We start from the raw sequence: 19,895 nt of genomic DNA, 5'->3' as shown, positions 1-19,895 counted from the left end.
AACAGGAAGTTTCTCACACTGGACAAGTCCATCAACAACCGCTGGAGGGAGAACTTCGGTGAACTGTTAAATGAAGAATTCCTACAGGACGTAGCAACTACACAGCTTCCTGTTCAAGGACCTGTACCCGAGATCACCCCAGTCGAAGTCGAAGAACCCATGTCAAAGATGAAGAATGGCAAAGCAGTGGGCCTGATACACCCCGGCTAAGCTATGGAAGGCTCTGGGTGAAGAAGGAATTTGTCCGGCTGACTAAGATGTTAAGACAATTAATTACCAGTGTGCCCATGCCAGAACAATTTTTTGAAAGCTACCTCGTGCCCATCTTCAAGCGGAAGGTAGACGTTGAGAATGTGGGAATTACAGAGGCTTCAAACTCACTTCACACACCCTTAAAATTTGGCAGCTTGTCGTTGTAAATAGCCTCAGGAACAGTGGTGGTGATAAGGACCCCGTAGACCCCGTGGGGCGGGGGGCATGGCTTGTGAGGGGCCCATGACTGTGCTATATCAACTTTTTTAAAGCAAAGGTGATGCATGTTTTCCTGTTTTATTCTGCTCACACACTCCACTACTGGCTAGTTTCACGCAGTTCACCACTGCGCTCTAAAGAAAGGCATACTGACCTAAAACTTGCAAACTACTAAAAACTTAATCTCATCTCAACACTTAACTCCCGAGTTCATATCCGAAACCGGACTAAGTCGTAAAAAAGGAACATTATCAGTTTTAGCCCTGTGATGTCAGAGCGTTCGTATGCTGTCTGGATCTATCAATGCACTCGGGAGACTGCGGGTTCAAATCCCACGTTGGCTGTCCTGCAAATGCCTTCCTCATTTTCATTACCAGGGAAGTAACCGGGAACGGTACTCTTACGAGAGCCGCAGACGTCTTCTTTCCGAATTCTTAACAAAATCTAAACTAAAAGAAAAACTACGAATAAGGGAATCGATGCCTTAAAATGCGTCTTACAAATCTATTCTTCTTCTTCTTATTCTTCTTCTTATCGTCGTTGTGTGTTATTCATTGTAATAATATACAACCTATTACTAAGAAATAAACTTGTAACGTTCTTGATGAGGAGATGAGGGGCCCATTTTCAATTATTGCGGGAGGGAGGAGGGCGAGCTTCTTAGCGCCGCTTTTGATTAGGAATACCATCAACATACATTAGAACTAATGCGGTTTCACACCTGATATGTATACAAGTGATGTAATTCATACCTTACAGATCTTGATGGGGAAGCACTATGTGCTTTGCAAGGACCTCCACATGGGTTCATCGACCTGGGGAGAATCTTTGCAGCCAAAACGGCCCTTAGGAGTATATGAGGCTGATTCAGGACATGTATCTTCATCCCTTACCAAATTGACAGCTAGTTGAGGTATCCCTGAAAGTTTTCTTGTTGAAGTCTGTGTGCATAAGAGATTGGCACTGAGTCCAGTTATGTTCACTATTGTCATTACCTGTTTGATAGATCAGCTGATGCCAGAACTACCATTGACCTTGCTATGCGCGAATGATATTTTGGTCTGTAAAACGCATGAAGAGTTTGAGGCAACCTAAAATCAATGGCGAGCATTTCTGCAGAGAAACGGGCTCAGATTCAGCCGGAAGAAGACAGAATATACATGTTCTGCAACTTCACAGAGCCAGAGTTGTTTGGCTCGTACAAGTCTTCCTAACTGGAGAACAACTTGGCTCTGTCGTTGCCAGCGATATCACTATCGACAATAATAATAATAATAATAATAATAATAATAATAATAATAATAATAATAATAATAATAATTTCGTGTGGCTATTTCTAGCAGAGTGCAGCCCTTGTAAGGCAGACCCTCCGATGAGGGTGGGCGGCATCTGCCATTTGTAGGTAACTGCGTGTTTTTGTGGTGGAGGATGGTGTTATGTGTGGTGTGTGAGTTGCAGGGATGTTGGGGACAGCACAAACACCCAGCCCGCGGGCCATTGAAATTAACCAATGGATGTTAAAACCCCCGTCCCGGCCGGGAATCGAACCCGGGACCCTCTGAACCGAAGGCCAGTACGCTGACCATTCAGCCAGCGAATCGGACACTATCGACGATGATGCCAAGCATCGCATCAATGTTAGTTGGATGAAAAGACGATCGCTGGCAGGTGTCTTGTGGGACAAACGGATGTTCATCAAGCACAAAGACCTGCCCTCATGTATGGCTCCGAATATTGGGCAGGGCAGAAGAGGCATCGTCAGGAAATGCATACTACAGATTTGTGGACGGTGTGGTGGTCTGCGGGTGTTACTCGAACCGATCGAGTGCGTAATGAAGACGTGCGAGAATCCTTCGGAATCACCGCTGTTGGTGAGAAACTAGAGCAAAAGCAGCTCTGCTGTTAAGTGCACGACAAGCAGCGTGATGATCATACGGTTCAGAAAGCTCTTGCCAAAGCTGAGCAAAAGAGAGTCCGTGGACGCCCAAGAGCAACGTGGCGGTGAACAGTTTAAAAATCTGGAGGAGGAAGGACATTCCTGTTGCCCAGATACAGAAGGAGAGGGAATACTCTCCGCGTTAAGTTGCCATAATTATTTTTCTTTAAACCGCGACAGAAGTATATGTGACAGTAGCGGAGTATCGACAAAGGAGCTTCGTTTAAAGCAAATATAATGACAATGGTATTAAAAAAAAAAAAAATGGCGTGTGGCCTCCGAAAAGGCCAAGTGCAGGTCTTTCGAGTTGACTCCGTATAGGCGACCTGCGCGTCTATGAGAATGGGGCCCTACCTGTGATGAATTCTAATGCTGAAGACGGCACACAACCAGCCCCCGAGCCATCGGAATTAACTAGTGAAGGTTAAAATCCCCGACCCGGCCGGGAATCGAACCCGGGACCCTCTGGACCAAAGGCCAGCACGCTAATCATTTAGCCATGGAGTGTGAAAAACATGTATGTTTACCCCTTAGTCCCGTTTCTTGATACAAAGTCGCGGATGAGGAGAGATGAATTAATATGGAATGTTTTACGGCCGGATGCCCTTTCCGACGCCAGTTTCCGTTAAGGAGCTAATGAAGATGAATTAATGTATGGTAGTGAATGAAATTGGGTAAGGAGAGTGGAAGGAATTGGCTGTGGCCTACGAATAGGAACTGTCCCGGCATTTGCCTGGATGTGGAAATAGGGGAACCACGGAAAACTATTTTCAGAACAGTCGACGGTGGGGCTCGAACCCACGCGTCTCCCGAATGCAGAGCTTGCTCCGTAGCCGTAGCGCATTAACACACGTGGCCACTCTGTTCGGTACAGCGACGAAAAAGTATATTGCGCACTAAATAAATCAACTCAAAAACTCATCATATTGCAGTACTCGTATTTACAACAGTTAAAGGTTTCTTATTATACTAATCGTATTATTCAGCAGACTGTACTTTGTCGATGTATTTTGATATTTGTTTGCTTTTCACTGCACATAAGTTCATAAAATTTAGTGCAAGATACAAATGTAACCTGTAGTACTGAATGTCAAGAATGGCCCTAATGGACGACAAAGATGATCTATTTCACAAATCGAGTGACCGCGTGGTTTGGAGCACGTAGCTGTCAGCTTGCATTCGGTAGATAGTGGGTTCGAATCCCACTGTTATCATCCATGAAGATGATTTTTCGTGGTTTCCTACTTTTTTGCTATTGGCTTTACATCGCACCGACTCAGACATGTCTAATGGCGACGATGGGACAGGAATGGACTAGGACTGGGAAGGAAGCGGCCGTGGCCTTAATTAGGGTACAGCCCCGGCATTTGCCTGGTGTGAAAATGGGAAACCACGGAAAACTATCTTTAGGGCTGCCGACAGTGGCGTCCGAACCCACTATCTCACGAATACTAGATACTGGCCGCACTTAAGCGACTACAGGTTTCCCATTTTCAAACTAGACAAATGCTGGGGCGGTACCTTCATTAAGGCCACGGCCGATTCCTTCCTGCTCCTGTATGTTCAGTCCGTCAGCGATGCCGCTGGTGGGATCCTCAACAGCTCTGCCGTCAGCTGTCATAGATGGCCTAGCCATCACTGAAGAGGCGTACTAGGGAAATGAGGAGTGAGGTAGTTTCCCGTTGCTTTCCTCACCGAGCCAGAGTTGCTATTACATATCAGTCTGCCAAGCCCACTGAAATGCATGTCCGACTCGTTGGCTGAACGGTCAGCGTACTGGCCTTCGGTTCAGAGGGTCCCGGGTTCGATTCCCGGCCGGGTCGGGGATTTTAACCTTAATTGGTTAATTCCAATGGCACGGGGGCTGGGTGTATGTGCTGTCTTCATCATCATTTCATCCCCATCACGACGCGCAGGTCACCTACGGGTGTCGAATAGAAAGACCTGCACCTGGCGAGCCGAACTTGTCTTCGGACACTCCCGGCACTAAAAGCCATACGCCATTTCATTACTGAAATGCATACACCAACCGACCCCATGAGCAACACTTTCACACCATTCATAGCAGGGACTGGCTGCATAAGGATTGGCATTACTAGCATCGCTCATAACTCATTCACTTTCATATTGTCAAAGCCAAGGATAAGACAGAGACAGATCTATGAAAGTAACAAAATTGCTCTAGCCTATACCAGAAGACATAGTGCACTGTAAACACTAGGTCCTGCCAGCAAAGGCATTTCCTGCTCCTAGCCTTTTCTTATCCCATTGTCGCCGTAAGACCCGTGTGTGTCTGTGCGACGTAAAGTAAATTCTAAATAAACAAATAAATAATCTATTTCAAAGAAATAAAGTTTCTGAACAGCGCAGAATGCAATCTAGTCATGAACACGTGTACCAAGCGAAGACAGAATCCGAAGTGGAGTTCTAAGCGGATCCAGCATTGGCTAGTATATCTGCCACCTATTCTACAACATGAGAGATTTCCTCAGGATAGGCAGGACATTGCTACTTGATGGAAGGAGTTTGTTTTTATTTCAACACTTATTTATTTCAACAAGCTCCCTTTGTGTATCAGTGCTAGTGTTTTGGCCTCCAAATCCCCAAGATCGCGGGTTCAAACTCGGCAAAAGTAGTCTGATTATCCTCTTGAGTCCCAATATATCATAATGCTACAAGAGGGGTTTAGTTTTTTGCTGGCTTAAACTTTGAGTGTAACCTGTTTTATCATATTTGATACATTACACTTTACGTTTGTAACGCTTTTTTCTGTTTTATTTTCAAAGATATAGATGGCAGCACCTCATAAATCCCAAAACTCGGTGTAGTCCAACATGTGTTATATACATCCGCACACCAAAACATCCCCCTAGAACTCCCCTAAATACATTTTTACACATTGCCCCGTGTGGTCAAACTAAACACAAAGCAAACAATAATAATGTTTAAATTCCAACCTCCACCGGAACTACATAAAGAACCCACGGCCAAAATGTTTTGCCGCGTATTTTTCATTTTTTAAATGTGTCATATTTTGTTCTCTAAAAGCCCATTAAATAACAAAAAAATCTAAATTGGTGTGGGGGCTGAAAATGAAATGAAATGGCGTATGACTTTTAGTGGCGGGAGTGTCCGAGGACAAGTTCGGCTCGCCAGATGCAGGTCTTTTGATTTGACTCCCGTAGGCGACCTGCGCGTCATGATGAGGATGAAATGATTATGAAGACGACACATACACACAGCCCCAGTGCCAGCGGAATTAACCAAGTATGGTTAAAATTCCCGACCCTGCCGGGAATCGAGCCCGGGACTCCTGTGACCAAAGGCCAGTGCAGTAACCATTTAGCCATGTAGCTGGACTGGGGACTGAAGAGATTATTGAACGGTGGGGGGGAAAGAGTCGATTCGACACTCCCTGCCGTAAGACGGCATGGAAAATATCTCTTTATGACACATTTGGTGGTTACCCGACATAATTAATTAAAACTGGGGCATAGACGCGTAAGAGAGATTCGGTTCACTGTGTCATCTAGTAGGCGTAGAGTAAAACGGAACATCAAAATTGACGAGCACAGCGAGATGGCGTCAACTTAAAATGCCTTCACGGGGCAGCTGAGGCCACATGATTTTTCTTCTTATTTTTCTTATTCTGCCGCTTTTCCCACACCTCTGGGGTCATGAACTATGTCGTACATGTGGACTTGACCCTGATTTACAGGCGGATGCCCTTCCTGACGCCAACTCTATGTAGAGGGATGTAATCACTATTGTGTGTTTCTCTAGTGGTTCATAGTATGGTGGGTTGTTTGAATATGAAGAGGAGAGTGTTGGAACAAACACAAACACCCACTCCCCGAGCCAGTAGAATAAATAATGTTATTTGCTTTACGTCCCAATACTTAAGATTTTAAAGATTTTCGGAGACGCCGAGGTGCCAGAATTTAGTCCCGCAAGCGTTATTTTTCATGCTACCGACGCGACGATGACGTATTTGAGGACCTTCAAATACCACCGGACTGAGCCAGGATCGAAACTTCCAAGCTGGGGTCAGAAGGCCAGCGCCTCAACCGTCCGAGCCACTCAGCCCGGCAGTAGAATTAATCAGACGCGATTAAAATCCCCGACCTGACCTGGAATCGAACCCGAGACCTTCTCAACCGAAGGCCTCAGAGGTGACCATTCAGTCAAGGAATCTGACTGAGGCCATATTTATTATTATTATTATTATTATTATTATTATTATTATTATTATTATTATTATTATTATTATTCAGAGTTGAGAAGTACAAAGCAGAGTGGCCACATGTTTTAACACACTACTTGTTATGGAGCCAAGCTGTCCTGAGAATGGTTTTCAATGGTTTCCATTTTCACTTCCAGGCAAATGCCACAGCAGTTTGTATCAACAGGCCGCAGGCGATTCCTTCCACCACCGCACCCAATTTCATTTACCTGCTCCTTAACTGAGGTTGGCGCCAGGAAGGTTGTTGTTTGAGTCATCAGTCCATAGACTGGTTTGATGCAGCCTTCCATACCACCCTATCCTGTGCTAACCTTTTCATTTCTACGTAACTATTGCATCCTACATCTGCTGTAATCTGCTTGTCATATTCATACCTTGGTCTACCCCTACCGTTCTTACCACCTACACTTCCTTCAAAAACCAACTGAACAAGTCCTTGGGTGTCTTAAGATGTGTCCTATCATTCTATCTCTTCTTCTCATCAAATTTAGCCAAATCGATCTCCTCTCACCAATTCGATTCAGTATCTCTTCATTCGTGATTCGATCTATCCATCTCACCTTCAGCATTCTTCTGTAACACCACATTTCAAAAGCTTCTATTCTCTTTCTTTCTGAGCTAGTTATCGTCCATGTTTCACTTCCATACAATGCCACGCTCCACACAAAAGTCTTCAAAAACATCTTTCTAATTCCGATATCAATGTTTGAAGTGAGCAAATTTCTTTTCTTAAGAAAGCTCTCCCTTGCTTGTGCTAGTCTGCATTTTATGTCCTCCTTACTTCTACCATCATTAGTTATTTTACTACCCAAGTAACAATATTCATCTACTTCCTTTAAGACTTCATTTCCTAATCTAATATTTCCTACATCACCTGCCTTCGTTCGACTGCACTCCATTACTTTTGTTTTGGACTTATTTATTTTCATCTTGTACTCCTTACCCAAGACTTCATCCACACCCTTCAGCAACTTCTCGAGATTTTCTGCAGTCTCAGATAAAATAACAATATCATCGGCAAATCTCAAGGTTTTGATTTCCTCTCCTTGGACTGTGATTCCCTTTCCAAATTTCTCTTTGATTTCCTTTACTGCCTGTTCTATGTAAACATTGATAAGGATAGGGGACAAACTGCAGCCTTGCCTCACTCCTTTCTGGATTGCTGCTTATTTTTCAAAGCCCTCGATTCTTATCACTGCAGACTGATTTTGATATAGATTGTAGATAATTCTTCGTTCTCGGTATCTGATCCCTATCATCTTCAGAATCATAAATAGCTTGGTCCAGTCAACATTATCGAATGCCTTTTCTAGATCTACAAATGCCATGTATGTGGGCTTGTCCTTCTTGATTCGATCCTCTAAGATCAGACGTAAAGTCAGGATTGCTTCACGTGTTCCTACATTTCTTCTGAAGCCAAATTGATCTTCTCCCAACTCAGCTTCAACTTGTTTTTACATTCTTCTGTAAATAATACGAGTTAAAATTTTGCAGGCATGAGATACTAAACTAATGGTGCGGTAGTTTTCACACCTGTCAGCACCGGCTTTCTTGGGAATAGGTATAACAACATTCTGCCGAAAATCGGATGGGACTTCTCCTGTCTCATACATCTTGCACACTAAATGAAATAACCTTGCCATGCTGGTTTCTCCTAAGGCAGTCAGTAATTCAGAGGGAATGTCATCAATTCCAGGTGCCTTGTTCCTATTTAGGTCACTCACAGCTCTGTCAAACTCTGACCTCAAAATTGGGTCTCCCATTTCATCAGCATCAACAGTCTCTTCATGTTCCAGAACCAAATTATCTACATCTTTACCTTGATACAACTGTTGGATATGCTCCTGTCATCTTTCTTCTTTGTCTTCTTTCCCTAGAAGTGGCTTTCCATCTGAGCTCTTAATATTCATACACCTAGATTTCCTTTCTCCAAAGGTTTCCTTGATTTTCCTGTATGCAGCATCTACCTTTCCTAGGACCATACAGCCTTCGACATCCTTGCACTTCTCCTTCAGCCATTCTTCCTTAGCTACCTTGCACTATCTATCCACTTGATTCTTTAATTGCCTGTATTCCTTTCTGCCCTCTTCATTTCTAGCATTCTTGTATTTTCGTCGTTCATCAATCAGGTCTAGTATCTCCTGAGTTATCCACTGATTCTTACTTGTTCTTTTCTTCCTTTCTAACATTTCTTCAGCAGCCCTACTGACTTCATTTTTCATGACTCTCCACTCTTCCTCTATAGTGTTTCCTTCAGCCTTTTCATTTAGTCCTTGTGCAACATGTTCCTTGAAACAATCCCTCACACTCTTTTCCTTCAACTTGTCTAGATCCCATATTTTTGCATTCTTTCCTTTCTTCAATTTCTTCAGCTTCAGATGGCATTTCATGACCAGCAAGTTGTGGTCAGAGTCCATGTCTGCTCCTGGGGAAGTTCTGCAATCCAACACCTGGTTTCTGAATCTCTGCCTAAACATAATGAAGTCTATTTGATACCTTCCAGTGTCTCCAGGTCTCGTCCACGTATACAGCCATCGTTTGTGGTGTTTGAACAAAGTATTGGCAAGGACTAAATTATGATCAGTGCAGAATTCAACCAGCCGACTTCCTCTTTCGTTCCTTTGTCCCAATCCAAATTCTCCTACTGTACTACCTTCTCTTCCTTGGCCTACCACTGCATTCCAGTCTCCCATCACAATTAGATTCTTGTTACCTTTTACATATTGTATTAAATCTTCTATCTCCTCATATATTCTTTCGATTTCTTCATCATCCGCTGAACTAGTAGGCATATAGACCTGCACTATTGTGGTGGGCATTGGTTTGGTGTCTATCTTGACAAAAAAAATTCTTTCACTATGCTGGTCGTAGTAGCTTACCCGCTGCTCTATTTTCTTATTCATTATTAAACCAACTCCTGCATTTCCCCGGTTTGATTTTGTGTTGATAATTCGGTAGTCGCCTGACAAAAAATATTGTTCTTCCTGCCAAGGTACTTCGCTTATACCAACTACATCTAACTTTAGCCTATCCATCTCCCTTTTCAGATTCTCTAAACTACCACAACGATTCAAGCTTCTAACATTCCACGCTCCGACTCACAGAATGTCAGTATCCGGCTGTAAAAACATGGTATAAAATATCTCACATCATTCCAGAACCCGTATTAGGAAACGGGATAAGACGTACATTCAGAATTGGGAAGTAATTGGGTACTCTAATATTACTTGTAATGAATACTTCCAAATTGTAACTTTTACTCGGAATTTACTTCTAATAGTTAATATTCCAGTAATCAATTTATATTGCATGGCAGTAGAAACAGGAAGGGATTAAGTTGAGGAGGAAGCAGCGGAAAGAGAAGTCGAGGACAAACATACAAGGACCAATCTCCAAATCTTTGTACATTGACATGCCTTGTCAAAATGGCCTGTCAGTGAGTGTTGAAGCCCACCCTACTATTGAAGCTGGAAAGCAGTTTGCTCATCAGGGGCTGAGAAGAAATGGATATAGAGTAGATGTATTGCTGAGGGGAGAGCCTGAAGATGGCAGTGTATGAAGATTCAGAGATTGTCCTTTTTGTGGTCTGTCTTCAGATATGCTCTAGTCTTCTCTTTCTGTTGCTTCCTCTTTCCACATTGACTTCCCATTGTGTTGATCCCAATTTGTGTTCCTATCTTTGTATACATGGTTTTGTCAGATATAAAATTTATTTATTTTCAAAAGTATCCTCCTGTTTAATACAATATATTATAGTTGCACTTAAAATCGATACAGTTTTTGGCCCTATACTTCAGGCCATCTTCAGTAAGAACAATAGGTTAAAATATTAAAACATGATCGTAACATTTGGTGACTAAATGGAAATATTAGAATTATGTTGGGACATGATGCATTAATATGACAAAACAGGTGCAAGTAAAATGTCCAGTAAAGTTTTTTCACACATCATTACTAATGGTATTTCAAAATCCAGTACAAAAGGACTCGCACATCAGCGCACTGTTTGAAATTGTGGTTTGATTATTCATTTTACCATATATTCATCTGTTTGATGGATAACCAATTTTCAGCATTTAAGATATGGATATTTTACTTGCACTTATTTTGCCATATTCACGTGTCATTTCTCAACATATTAAAAAAAAAAAAAAAAAATTTAGCCACCAAATGTTAAAATGTTATGATTGTTTTTGTGTTTGAATGTATTGATTTTACTGAGGATGGTCCAAAGTATAGGGCTGAAACATGTATAGATTTTAAGTGCAACGATATTATATTGTATTGAATAGGAGGATACTTTTGAAAATTAATCAGTTTTGTATAAGAGTTAACTGTCAATATGGATAATATGAAGTTTACATCTTGTGATGATTTTGTCACCCATTTGTTTCTTTCCATTACTTACATACACCTGCTGATATCCTTGTCTCCTTGTGTGTTTGTCTTTTGGTTCTAGACTTTTACCACCTATATCCATCTCTGTCTTTGTGTCTTCTCCTGTATTTTTTTTTTTTTCTCCTTATCCTATTCTTCCCTTTGAATGTGATGATTTAAATCTTGATAATTACTTCAGTCATAGTAGCATTTTCTCTGTAATGTGTGATATGGTTATAATTCCTTTCTTTCAGCTTGGATTGGATATTGAAGAACTGGAAGAGCTGGAAGAAGATGCAGGTCTGGGTAATGGAGGTTTGGGTAGATTGGCAGCCTGTTTCCTGGACTCCATGGCTACGCTTGGTCTAGCTGCTTATGGCTATGGTATTCGCTATGAGTATGGCATCTTTGCTCAAAAGATACAGAATGGAGAACAGGTATTTATTCTAATGAGAATCATGGTTTAATATTTTGATGCTTTGGGGATCCCTTTGCATGTACAGGCATCGTCAGCAATGGCAGGTCGGTGTAAACAAATGCAGAGTCAGAGACTGGTTTGATGCAGGTCTCCATGCCACCCTACCCTGTGCCAACCTTTTCATTTCTACATAACTATTGCATCCTACATCTGCTCTAATCTGCTTGTCATATTCATACCTTGGTCTACCCCTACCGTTCTTACCACCTACACTTCCTTTAAAAACCAACTGAACAAGTCCTGGGTGTCTTAAGATGTGTCCTATCATTCTATCTCTTCTTCTCGTCAAATTTAGCCAAATCGATCTCATCTCACCTTCAGCATTCTTCTGTAACACCACATTTCAAAAGCTTCTATTCTCTTTCTTTCTGAGCTAGTTATCGTCCATGTTTCACTTCCATACAATGCCACACTCCACAGAAAGTCCTCAAAGACATCTTTCTAATTCCTAAATCAATGTTTGAAGTGAGCAAATTTCTTTTCTTAAGAAAGCTCTTCCTTGCTTGTGCTAGTCTGCATTTTATGTCTTCCTTACTTCTGCCATCATTAGTTATTTTACTACCCAATAACAATATTCCTCTACTTCCTTTAAGACTTCATTTCCTAATCTAATATTTCCTGCATCACTTGCCTTCGTTCGACTGCACTCCATTACTTTTGTTTTGGACTTATTTATTTTCATCTTGTACTCCTTACTCAAGATTTTGTCCATACCTTTCAGCAGCTTCTCGAGATCTTCTGCAGTCTATGCATGCAAAAAGGTTTCCATGAGCCCTCTATAGACTGTGTGCATGTCCTGTGCGGTAAACAGTATGAACAATATCATTTCAGCAAGTGCGCAAAAAGAGTAAAGTCATTGATGGAATACAACAAGGAATAAACTTTGTACATTTGTGTGCTATTTACTGTTTAATAATAATTTTAGGCCTTCCCCATAACTGCCATTTCACCCGGTGTGAATAAAATTATTTATAGCCTAGACCATTGTAACTTATTGCCTGACCTTACATACCAATTTTCGTCAAATTCTGTTCAGCCTCTCGTGGGTTGGCGTTTCTAAGGACTAAGTAGCTAAAGTCTTAATTCATTATATCTGGTATCAAAGCTGTTACAGTAAAACTGTATAAGACATAACTGATTGGAAATTGTATTCTATATAACTTTTGTTATGTAGTGTTTATCAGTAGGAAGCACTAATTTGATATTTGAGAACTAAATTTTAGGTTCTAAACTGCTATTTCACTGAGCGTGAATAACATTATTTATAGCCCAAGTGTATTGCCATATTCCCTGACTTTACATACCAATTTTCATTAAATTCTGTTCTGCCATTTTCTCATGATGCATGTACAGACAGACAATCAGACAGACAGACATGACAGAAAATTAAAAAAATGGCATTTTCCTCTTTCTCTGGACACAACCAATACAGAAATACCATTCTTTTTAAAATTCTGAGCAATTTATAGATAAAACTCTTATTTTATAGATATAATTTGAAAGACACATCTTAAAACATAATTTAAAATGTATTTTTTTCTGCTTGAAAATATTAAAGTTGATACATTTATTAGGCAAGATTGAAATTTATATTAACTTTTAGAGATTTTATGTAGTTAATTTTCGTTTGAATGGTGGAAAAAACGTTTTACTTTCATACAACTTAGTCACTAGGTCCACTTCTGTAGTGTTTTTAGCTGCAATCCTGTAGTATTTATTGATAAGACCACTAGTAGCATGGACACTTCAGAATTAAATTTTAGGCCTTTGGCCCATGTTCAATTCCCAGTACTGCCAGCAATTTAAGATTGGCAGAAGGGTGGTATGTAGTTAAAAAAAGGTACATGCAGCTCACTTCTATTGGGGGTGTGCCTAAAAAGAGCTGCGCCACTTCAGGATGAGGACACAAAATTACTTTGTCCGGCTCAATGGCTAAATGGTTAGCATGCTCGCCTTTGTTCCAAGGGGTCCCGGGTTCAATTCCTGGCCAGGTCAGGAGTTTTAATCTTAATTGGTTAATTCCTGTGGCTCAAGGACTGGGTGTTTCTGCCATCTTGAACATTAGAATTAATAATTTGTACGGTATCACCCTCACAGACACGCAGGTTACGTATAGGTGTCAGTTCGGCAGACCTACATTGGGCCTCTCTCGAGGCCATATGTTGTTGTTGTTGTTGTTGTTCACTGTAAAACTCACGTACATACATCTACATTATAGACTGTTAGGTCTTTCATTATTCAGTCTGTAAGCTTCACTGAATTAACTGAATGCCTCCACTATCCACTATTTGTTACTAGCTCTGTAGCCTCTTTCAATTCCCCAACTCTTATCTTTAAATTATTAAGAACAGAGTCTAACCATGGTTGCCTTGGTCTCCCTCTACTTCTCTTACCCTCCGTCCTCTGTTTGTCTCGCATGACCCGATCATCGAACACAGTTTATAAGTACAGTTTCCTCCATTGAATTCATTCCTAACTTAGCCTCTATCTCGTCATTCTGAGTACCCTCCTGCCATTCTTCTCAGTTGTTTGTACCAGCAATTATTCTCACTATTTTCATGTCTATTACTGGTAACTTATGAATAAGATATCCTGAGTCCACCCAAATATCATTCCTGTACAGCAAATTTGGTTTAAAAACAGAGTGGTGTATAGATAGCTTCTTCAGCATTATTATTTCAAATGAATTGTATGACACCTTTAATGATAATCTAATTTTGAAAACATAAATCTAAAGAACCCTTTCGTCACTGCTCTTGAACCATCAATGCAAGGCACAACACTTGTTTACTCTTTGAACTTCTGCATTGAGAAAGGCAAGCCAAACCTTGCTTTGTTTACATTACCTACCATCATGGACGATGCCTGAACATGTTACAGGAAATTAGTAGTTTAAATTACTTTGTATGATTATAGTTGTTTAAGTCATTAATAGTTAAATTTGAGATATTTCAGGTCCTGTGTCTCATGGTAGATATTATTAAATCTAGTGAAAATATTAAAACTTTTTTAGTTGCATAGCTGTAGCTTGGATTCCAGAGATGATGGTTTTTGTTAGTTTTACATTTTTCACCATACTAATACTGAAGCTGGTTTCTTCCCAGTGCTAGTCCTCTCCTGTCTGTCCAATATTATACATGTAGTAGTGCAGTGCTAATTTACTAATAATAAAGAAAATCATGTAATTAAGTTAAGAGAAAAATGAAAATTTCATACAATAAGCCTAATGGTTGTGGATATAACATACTGTATTTGGCTCTTGCCTGGAGACCTTAGTTTCTATTCCGGGCTTGTCCAGGGATTTTAACCATGGTCTAAAGGTTGGAACAGACTCTGCCGGTTCTCATGAAGTTAACTGAGGTAGTCTGATAATAGACTGTGAACCTGGTGAAGAAAATGCTGCAACATGGGTAATAATATAACAGTACGTGATGTAGCCTAATGGAGTGGCAGCTGTGGGAGTAACAAATGATGTATTTGAACAGCTGCATGAAAAAAAGGATAACATTCCATTTACCAAGTTTCTTGGGAAAATGAAGAGTACTGTTTGCAGCCCAAACTACACGCTTTATTAAAATACTCACTATTAGGTAATTGTAGTACTAGCAGTAAGTAGTTTTGTTGTTGTATTGTATTGTATTTTATTTCGTATATCTCAAAACATCTTAATACAAGTGCTGTTAGTTAAGGAGTAATTAATGATTCAAAATGCTGGAATATTATCCTTTTTAGACTGTTTAAACATTTGGATTAATAGTGATGAGAAAGGTTGTTTTGACATAAAATGGTCCAAAACAAAATACTGACAATAGTTATTATTTAAAGTTGTTAATGGACAACTATTTAATGGAAAAACGTAATCAAAGTACACTTACTGAAGTTTACAGAATCATTTCGAGATACTTTACTCATCAGTTTCACTGTTCATCGTGTTGGAAGTAGGCCACTAAAAAATCTCATCATAAAATAACCTGTGTTTTTATGTCTTTTGGGAATACCACATTATCTTCTTTTATTGGCTTAAAAGTCCTCTCCACTAGGCCATCGATGAACTCTGAAGCCTTCACAAATCCTTTAAATTTATTAGTGTACTCCATATGTCTGTATGTACTAATGTTGAACAAGCAACCGCTCTTCTTGTTGTCCTTAGATGTATTCTTGAAATAGCGAGTCCACCAATCCTTGAAGTTCAGCATTTGCTTGGTTTGGATGATCTTAACTACAGTAGAAGGTATTTTGAGTTTGCTTGTGGTTCAAATTATTTCCTTATACTCTTCTGGCAAATAAATCCAATCCAGTCTTTAAACAACTTTGATGATTGAGAAATTTCTGTCACAGGGCCAGAAATTATGTCCTTGAATCAGATAGTATTGGTTGATGACCCAAGAATCTGTCATTCATGGTGAACGACAAAAACAGCCTTGTTAATGTGCGACTGTGATTCTGTACCAGCTCCAGCTTACATTGTTATAGAAGCTGTCAACAAATCCAGCCCTCACTCTCGGCTCAATTTCCCGCTACTTCTAAACACCTGAAACAATAATGTATTTTTGAGTGAAAAATGTTCTCTCTCTTCCACTCAACCAAATTTTCAATGTCAGTCATCTCATTGAGCTGCAGTGGATTATTACCCTTGTTTCAATCATTGGATAACAGACACAATTGGTTACAAAATTGATACCTCAGTATAATTTCCCAGTTTTTGGAATATTATCCATTATGTTCCACTCACTTCAGGTAGGTAATATATAATTTTTAATATCTTTATATGTTCAACAAAATACAGTTTGGGAATTGCAGTTTTAAGACAATTATTTATATACATTTTTGTGTTTAAGATTACTTTTATATGAGAAGAAGTCTGATGGAGCTGGAATTTGATAGAAGATTCTCAGTAATTAGAAGTCCCATTTGTAATATATGGAACTATTTTCATGTTTGACGCTAGATCTAGGGTAGGGGTAATTTCTATTCAATTGAAAATGGTAGACCTGTACAGATTATATGAAGATATCCACAACAGCTTCAGAAGGTATCCAAAAATGAAATGGTGATCATTATTCTTTGATTCAGACTTTGTGGTATGAACATTCTACAGTAATTTTATCATTCAGATTACTAAATCTGAAAATCTGAATGGTGAACTGCTACAAACTTTTGAAGAGGAGGAGGAGTTATTATCTAGAAATCTAATACTAGTAGTTTCTTATACTTTTCTAAATATTCTGTTGTGTACATGTTTGTTTGTTTGTTTGTTTGTTTGTTTGTTTGTTTGTTTGTTTGTTTGTTTGTTTGAAAACAAACACAATACTCAAACACATTAATAGTAGGCTATGGCCTTCAGTTTGTTTTGTACATTTGATGGGATAAGGGTAATTTTTTCCTAGAAAGTTGGAGATTTCTTAACTTTTACAGCCAGATAAAAGCCACAAATGTTATAGAAACCTTTTTTTCTATTATTTTGATGTATGAATGATTCAATTTAAAAAAATTCATAACATTTCCACTGCAGGTTGAGCAATTGGAAGAATTTTTCTTTTTCTTTATTAAGTTCAACTGTATTATCTCTCCAATTTTTGTGTATTAATTTCAGACAGAGGAACCAGATGACTGGCTGAGGTTTGGTAATCCATGGGAGAAGGCCCGTCCCGAGTATATGTTGCCTGTTAATTTCTACGGCAGAGTGGAACAAACTCCTCAAGGCATGAAGTGGGTAGACACTCAGGTGAGTATATTTAGCTCAGCTTTTGAAGGTCTGGGTTTTGTGTGTGTGTGAGGGGGAGAGGTAGAGAAACAGCTGACTCTATAGTAGTGACTTTAATTGCAGCCATGCATTTGAAGATTGCGGGACCAGCTGGGAATGGCCAGTGGCTAATTATAAAACTTGGATCTCTGTTGTAACTATGCAGCTGTTTACATGCACATGAAGAGTGGAAGTTTTAAGGAAGAGGGGATAAATATTTATGATAGTTTTATTTTTATTTATATTTTTGTACTCATTTGATATGAAAAAGATGTTTAAGAAGAAATTTTGGGAGTGTTACTTTTCACTTTATGGGGAAGGATTTAAAATAATAACTCTTGTAATTCTACGCTCCTCTGAGAGGTCAAGATCAACTTACTGATGGCTGAATACTTGGGATGGTACCAAGTGTCAGTGTAATAGATTCTCATTGCTCTTTTATGAGGATATATATGCAGTTTTTTTTTTTTAATGTCTTCATTATTGGTCCCTCTGCTTGCTTTTCAATCTCTCCAACAGTTACCTTTGCTTTTTAATTGAGTGAGTTAATGTATTAAAAAAAAGAGTTTGATACATTAGATTAATTGAAGAAGATCACTGGCCTACCTCTTCAGATTATATTAAGAAATGCTGAAGACCGCTCTGGATGGAGATGACTCATCAAGTCTGCAACACAGAAATGATAACGCTAATGAGATCACGATGCTCAGCAGTGAGCAGAATGACTATTGATGATAATATTATATAGAGCCATCTAGGGACTATATTATGATTTATTTACAAGGAAAACCTGTGAAAGTTTTTGCTTTGGATCTGTGAAGGGGGTTGGAATTTGGCAATATGAAGTGCATAGTGATGGTCAGGTGAGTAGATCACCAGAGAAACCCAGCAGACTGAGGTAAATTATGATTATGGGTTTGAAAATTAAATGATGCCTCTTGAATCGTCTACAGTATTGGCTGCACTTTCTCAACTTTCAGCAGTGATGAAGGTGTAAATGGATATGTTCATATAAACAACAAATAATGTAGTTAATGTAAAAGGAAGTTATGATAGGATATCTACACATATTATAAAATGAAGTCCCTGGTAGGTGTTTGTTGTTGCTTATGCATATAATCTCGAAAATAGCTGCCTCTGTGGATCAGCGGTAGAGTGTCGGCCTCCGGATCCTAAGATAGCGGGTTCGAACCCGGCAGAGGTAGACGGATTTTTGAAGGGCGGAAAAAAAGTCCATTCGACACTCCATGTCGTACGATGTAGGCATGTAAAAGATCTCTGGTGACACATTTGGTGTTTGCCCGACAAAATTCATTAAATCTCAGCCATAGACGCCCAAGAGAGATTCGGTTTACTCGGTCTGCCACCTAATGGGGGCCTAGAGTAAAACGGAATGTCAAAATTGACTAGCAGACAGCCCGATGGCGTCAAATTGAAATGTTTGCACACGGTAGCTGAGGCCATACAATTATTATTATTATTATTATTATTATTATTATTATTATTATTATTATTATTATTATTATTATCTCGAAAATCACCAAACAGCTGATTTTGTTGTGGTTTTTGCACTTGTATAGAGCATTTATTGAGGAAGGTTTAGGTGAATGAAACATTAATCTGTGACTTACAAGAGCCAAGCTGGCCCCTCAGTCTAACGGTAGCGCGTCTGCCTCTCACCCAGAGGCACCGGGTTCGATTCCTGGCCAGGTCAAGAATTTTTAGTGCTGGAATGGTTTAAACATTGCATGGAGAGAATATAGAGAGGCAGCCAGAAGGACCTTGGAAAGATGCTGCATTGGGCTACGTACATACATCAGGAGACAACCACTAATGCTGTCCACGTAGAAATCTTATAAGGATGATCACTGTAAATTCAAAATTGCTCCCTAGTGGAACCAATAAAGAAATGGCTACCATACTTGGTTTGTACTGGATTATGCTATCTTGTTCTATTTAAATATTTTTATTGTATGTGGTCAGTATATGCCGTATACACCATGATCACATAGCTGAAAATCTAATCTGTTTATTTATTTGTTTATTGTCCGACTCGTTGGCTGAACGGTCAGCGTATTGGCCTTCGGTTCAGAGGGTCCCGGGTTCGATTCCCGGCCGGGTCGGGGATTTTAACCTTAATTGGTTAATTCCAATGGCACGGGGGCTGGGTGTATGTGCTGTCTTCGTCATCATTTCATCCTCATCACGACGCGCAGGTCACCTACGGGTGTCGAATAGAAAGACCTGCACCTGGCGAGCCGAACTTGTCTTCGGACACTCCCGGCACTAAAAGCCATACGCCATTTCATTTTATTTGTTTATTTAGTTGGCTTTTAGTGATTTGAGTGTTCAAGGACATGTTTGGCTTACCTGGTGCAGGTCTGTCTGTCTGTCTGATCTCCATGGGCAACCTGGGCATCTGGGGTATGAGGTAGCAATGGGGTAGGGAAAGGGTGAAACCCGGTGTCAGCACAGCCTACTCCTGTCAAATAACACCAAGGAGAAGGTTTAACGTCCCCATTCAACTGACAAATCGTCATGAACAGAGTAATTTGCCCTTACTCCATATGAACACTGCGGAGAGGTTTGGAATTGAATCCAGGCTTTTTGCACGCAATCTAGCGATTAGAAATTGTATAGCACTATC

General features: G+C 40.0%; 1 protein-coding gene across 1 annotated transcript in view; it reads left to right on the top strand.

Annotated features, from left to right (window-relative positions):
* Nucleotides 1-19,895, top strand: part of Glyp (glycogen phosphorylase) — a 156,065-nt gene that overhangs the window by 74,696 nt on the left and 61,474 nt on the right. Inside the window, exons 3-4 of the mRNA XM_067153980.2 lie at nucleotides 11,282-11,464; nucleotides 17,099-17,230. Coding sequence (XP_067010081.2) covers nucleotides 11,282-11,464; nucleotides 17,099-17,230 — 315 coding nt within the window. The remainder of the gene's footprint in view (nucleotides 1-11,281; nucleotides 11,465-17,098; nucleotides 17,231-19,895) is intronic.

The sequence above is a fragment of the Anabrus simplex genome, chromosome 9 (genome assembly GCF_040414725.1).
Source record: "Anabrus simplex isolate iqAnaSimp1 chromosome 9, ASM4041472v1, whole genome shotgun sequence".
In the NCBI taxonomy this organism is placed as follows: domain Eukaryota; kingdom Metazoa; phylum Arthropoda; class Insecta; order Orthoptera; family Tettigoniidae; genus Anabrus; species Anabrus simplex.
The sequence above is the reverse complement of the archived record's forward strand: the minus strand, read 5'-3'. Positions and strand labels throughout refer to the sequence as shown.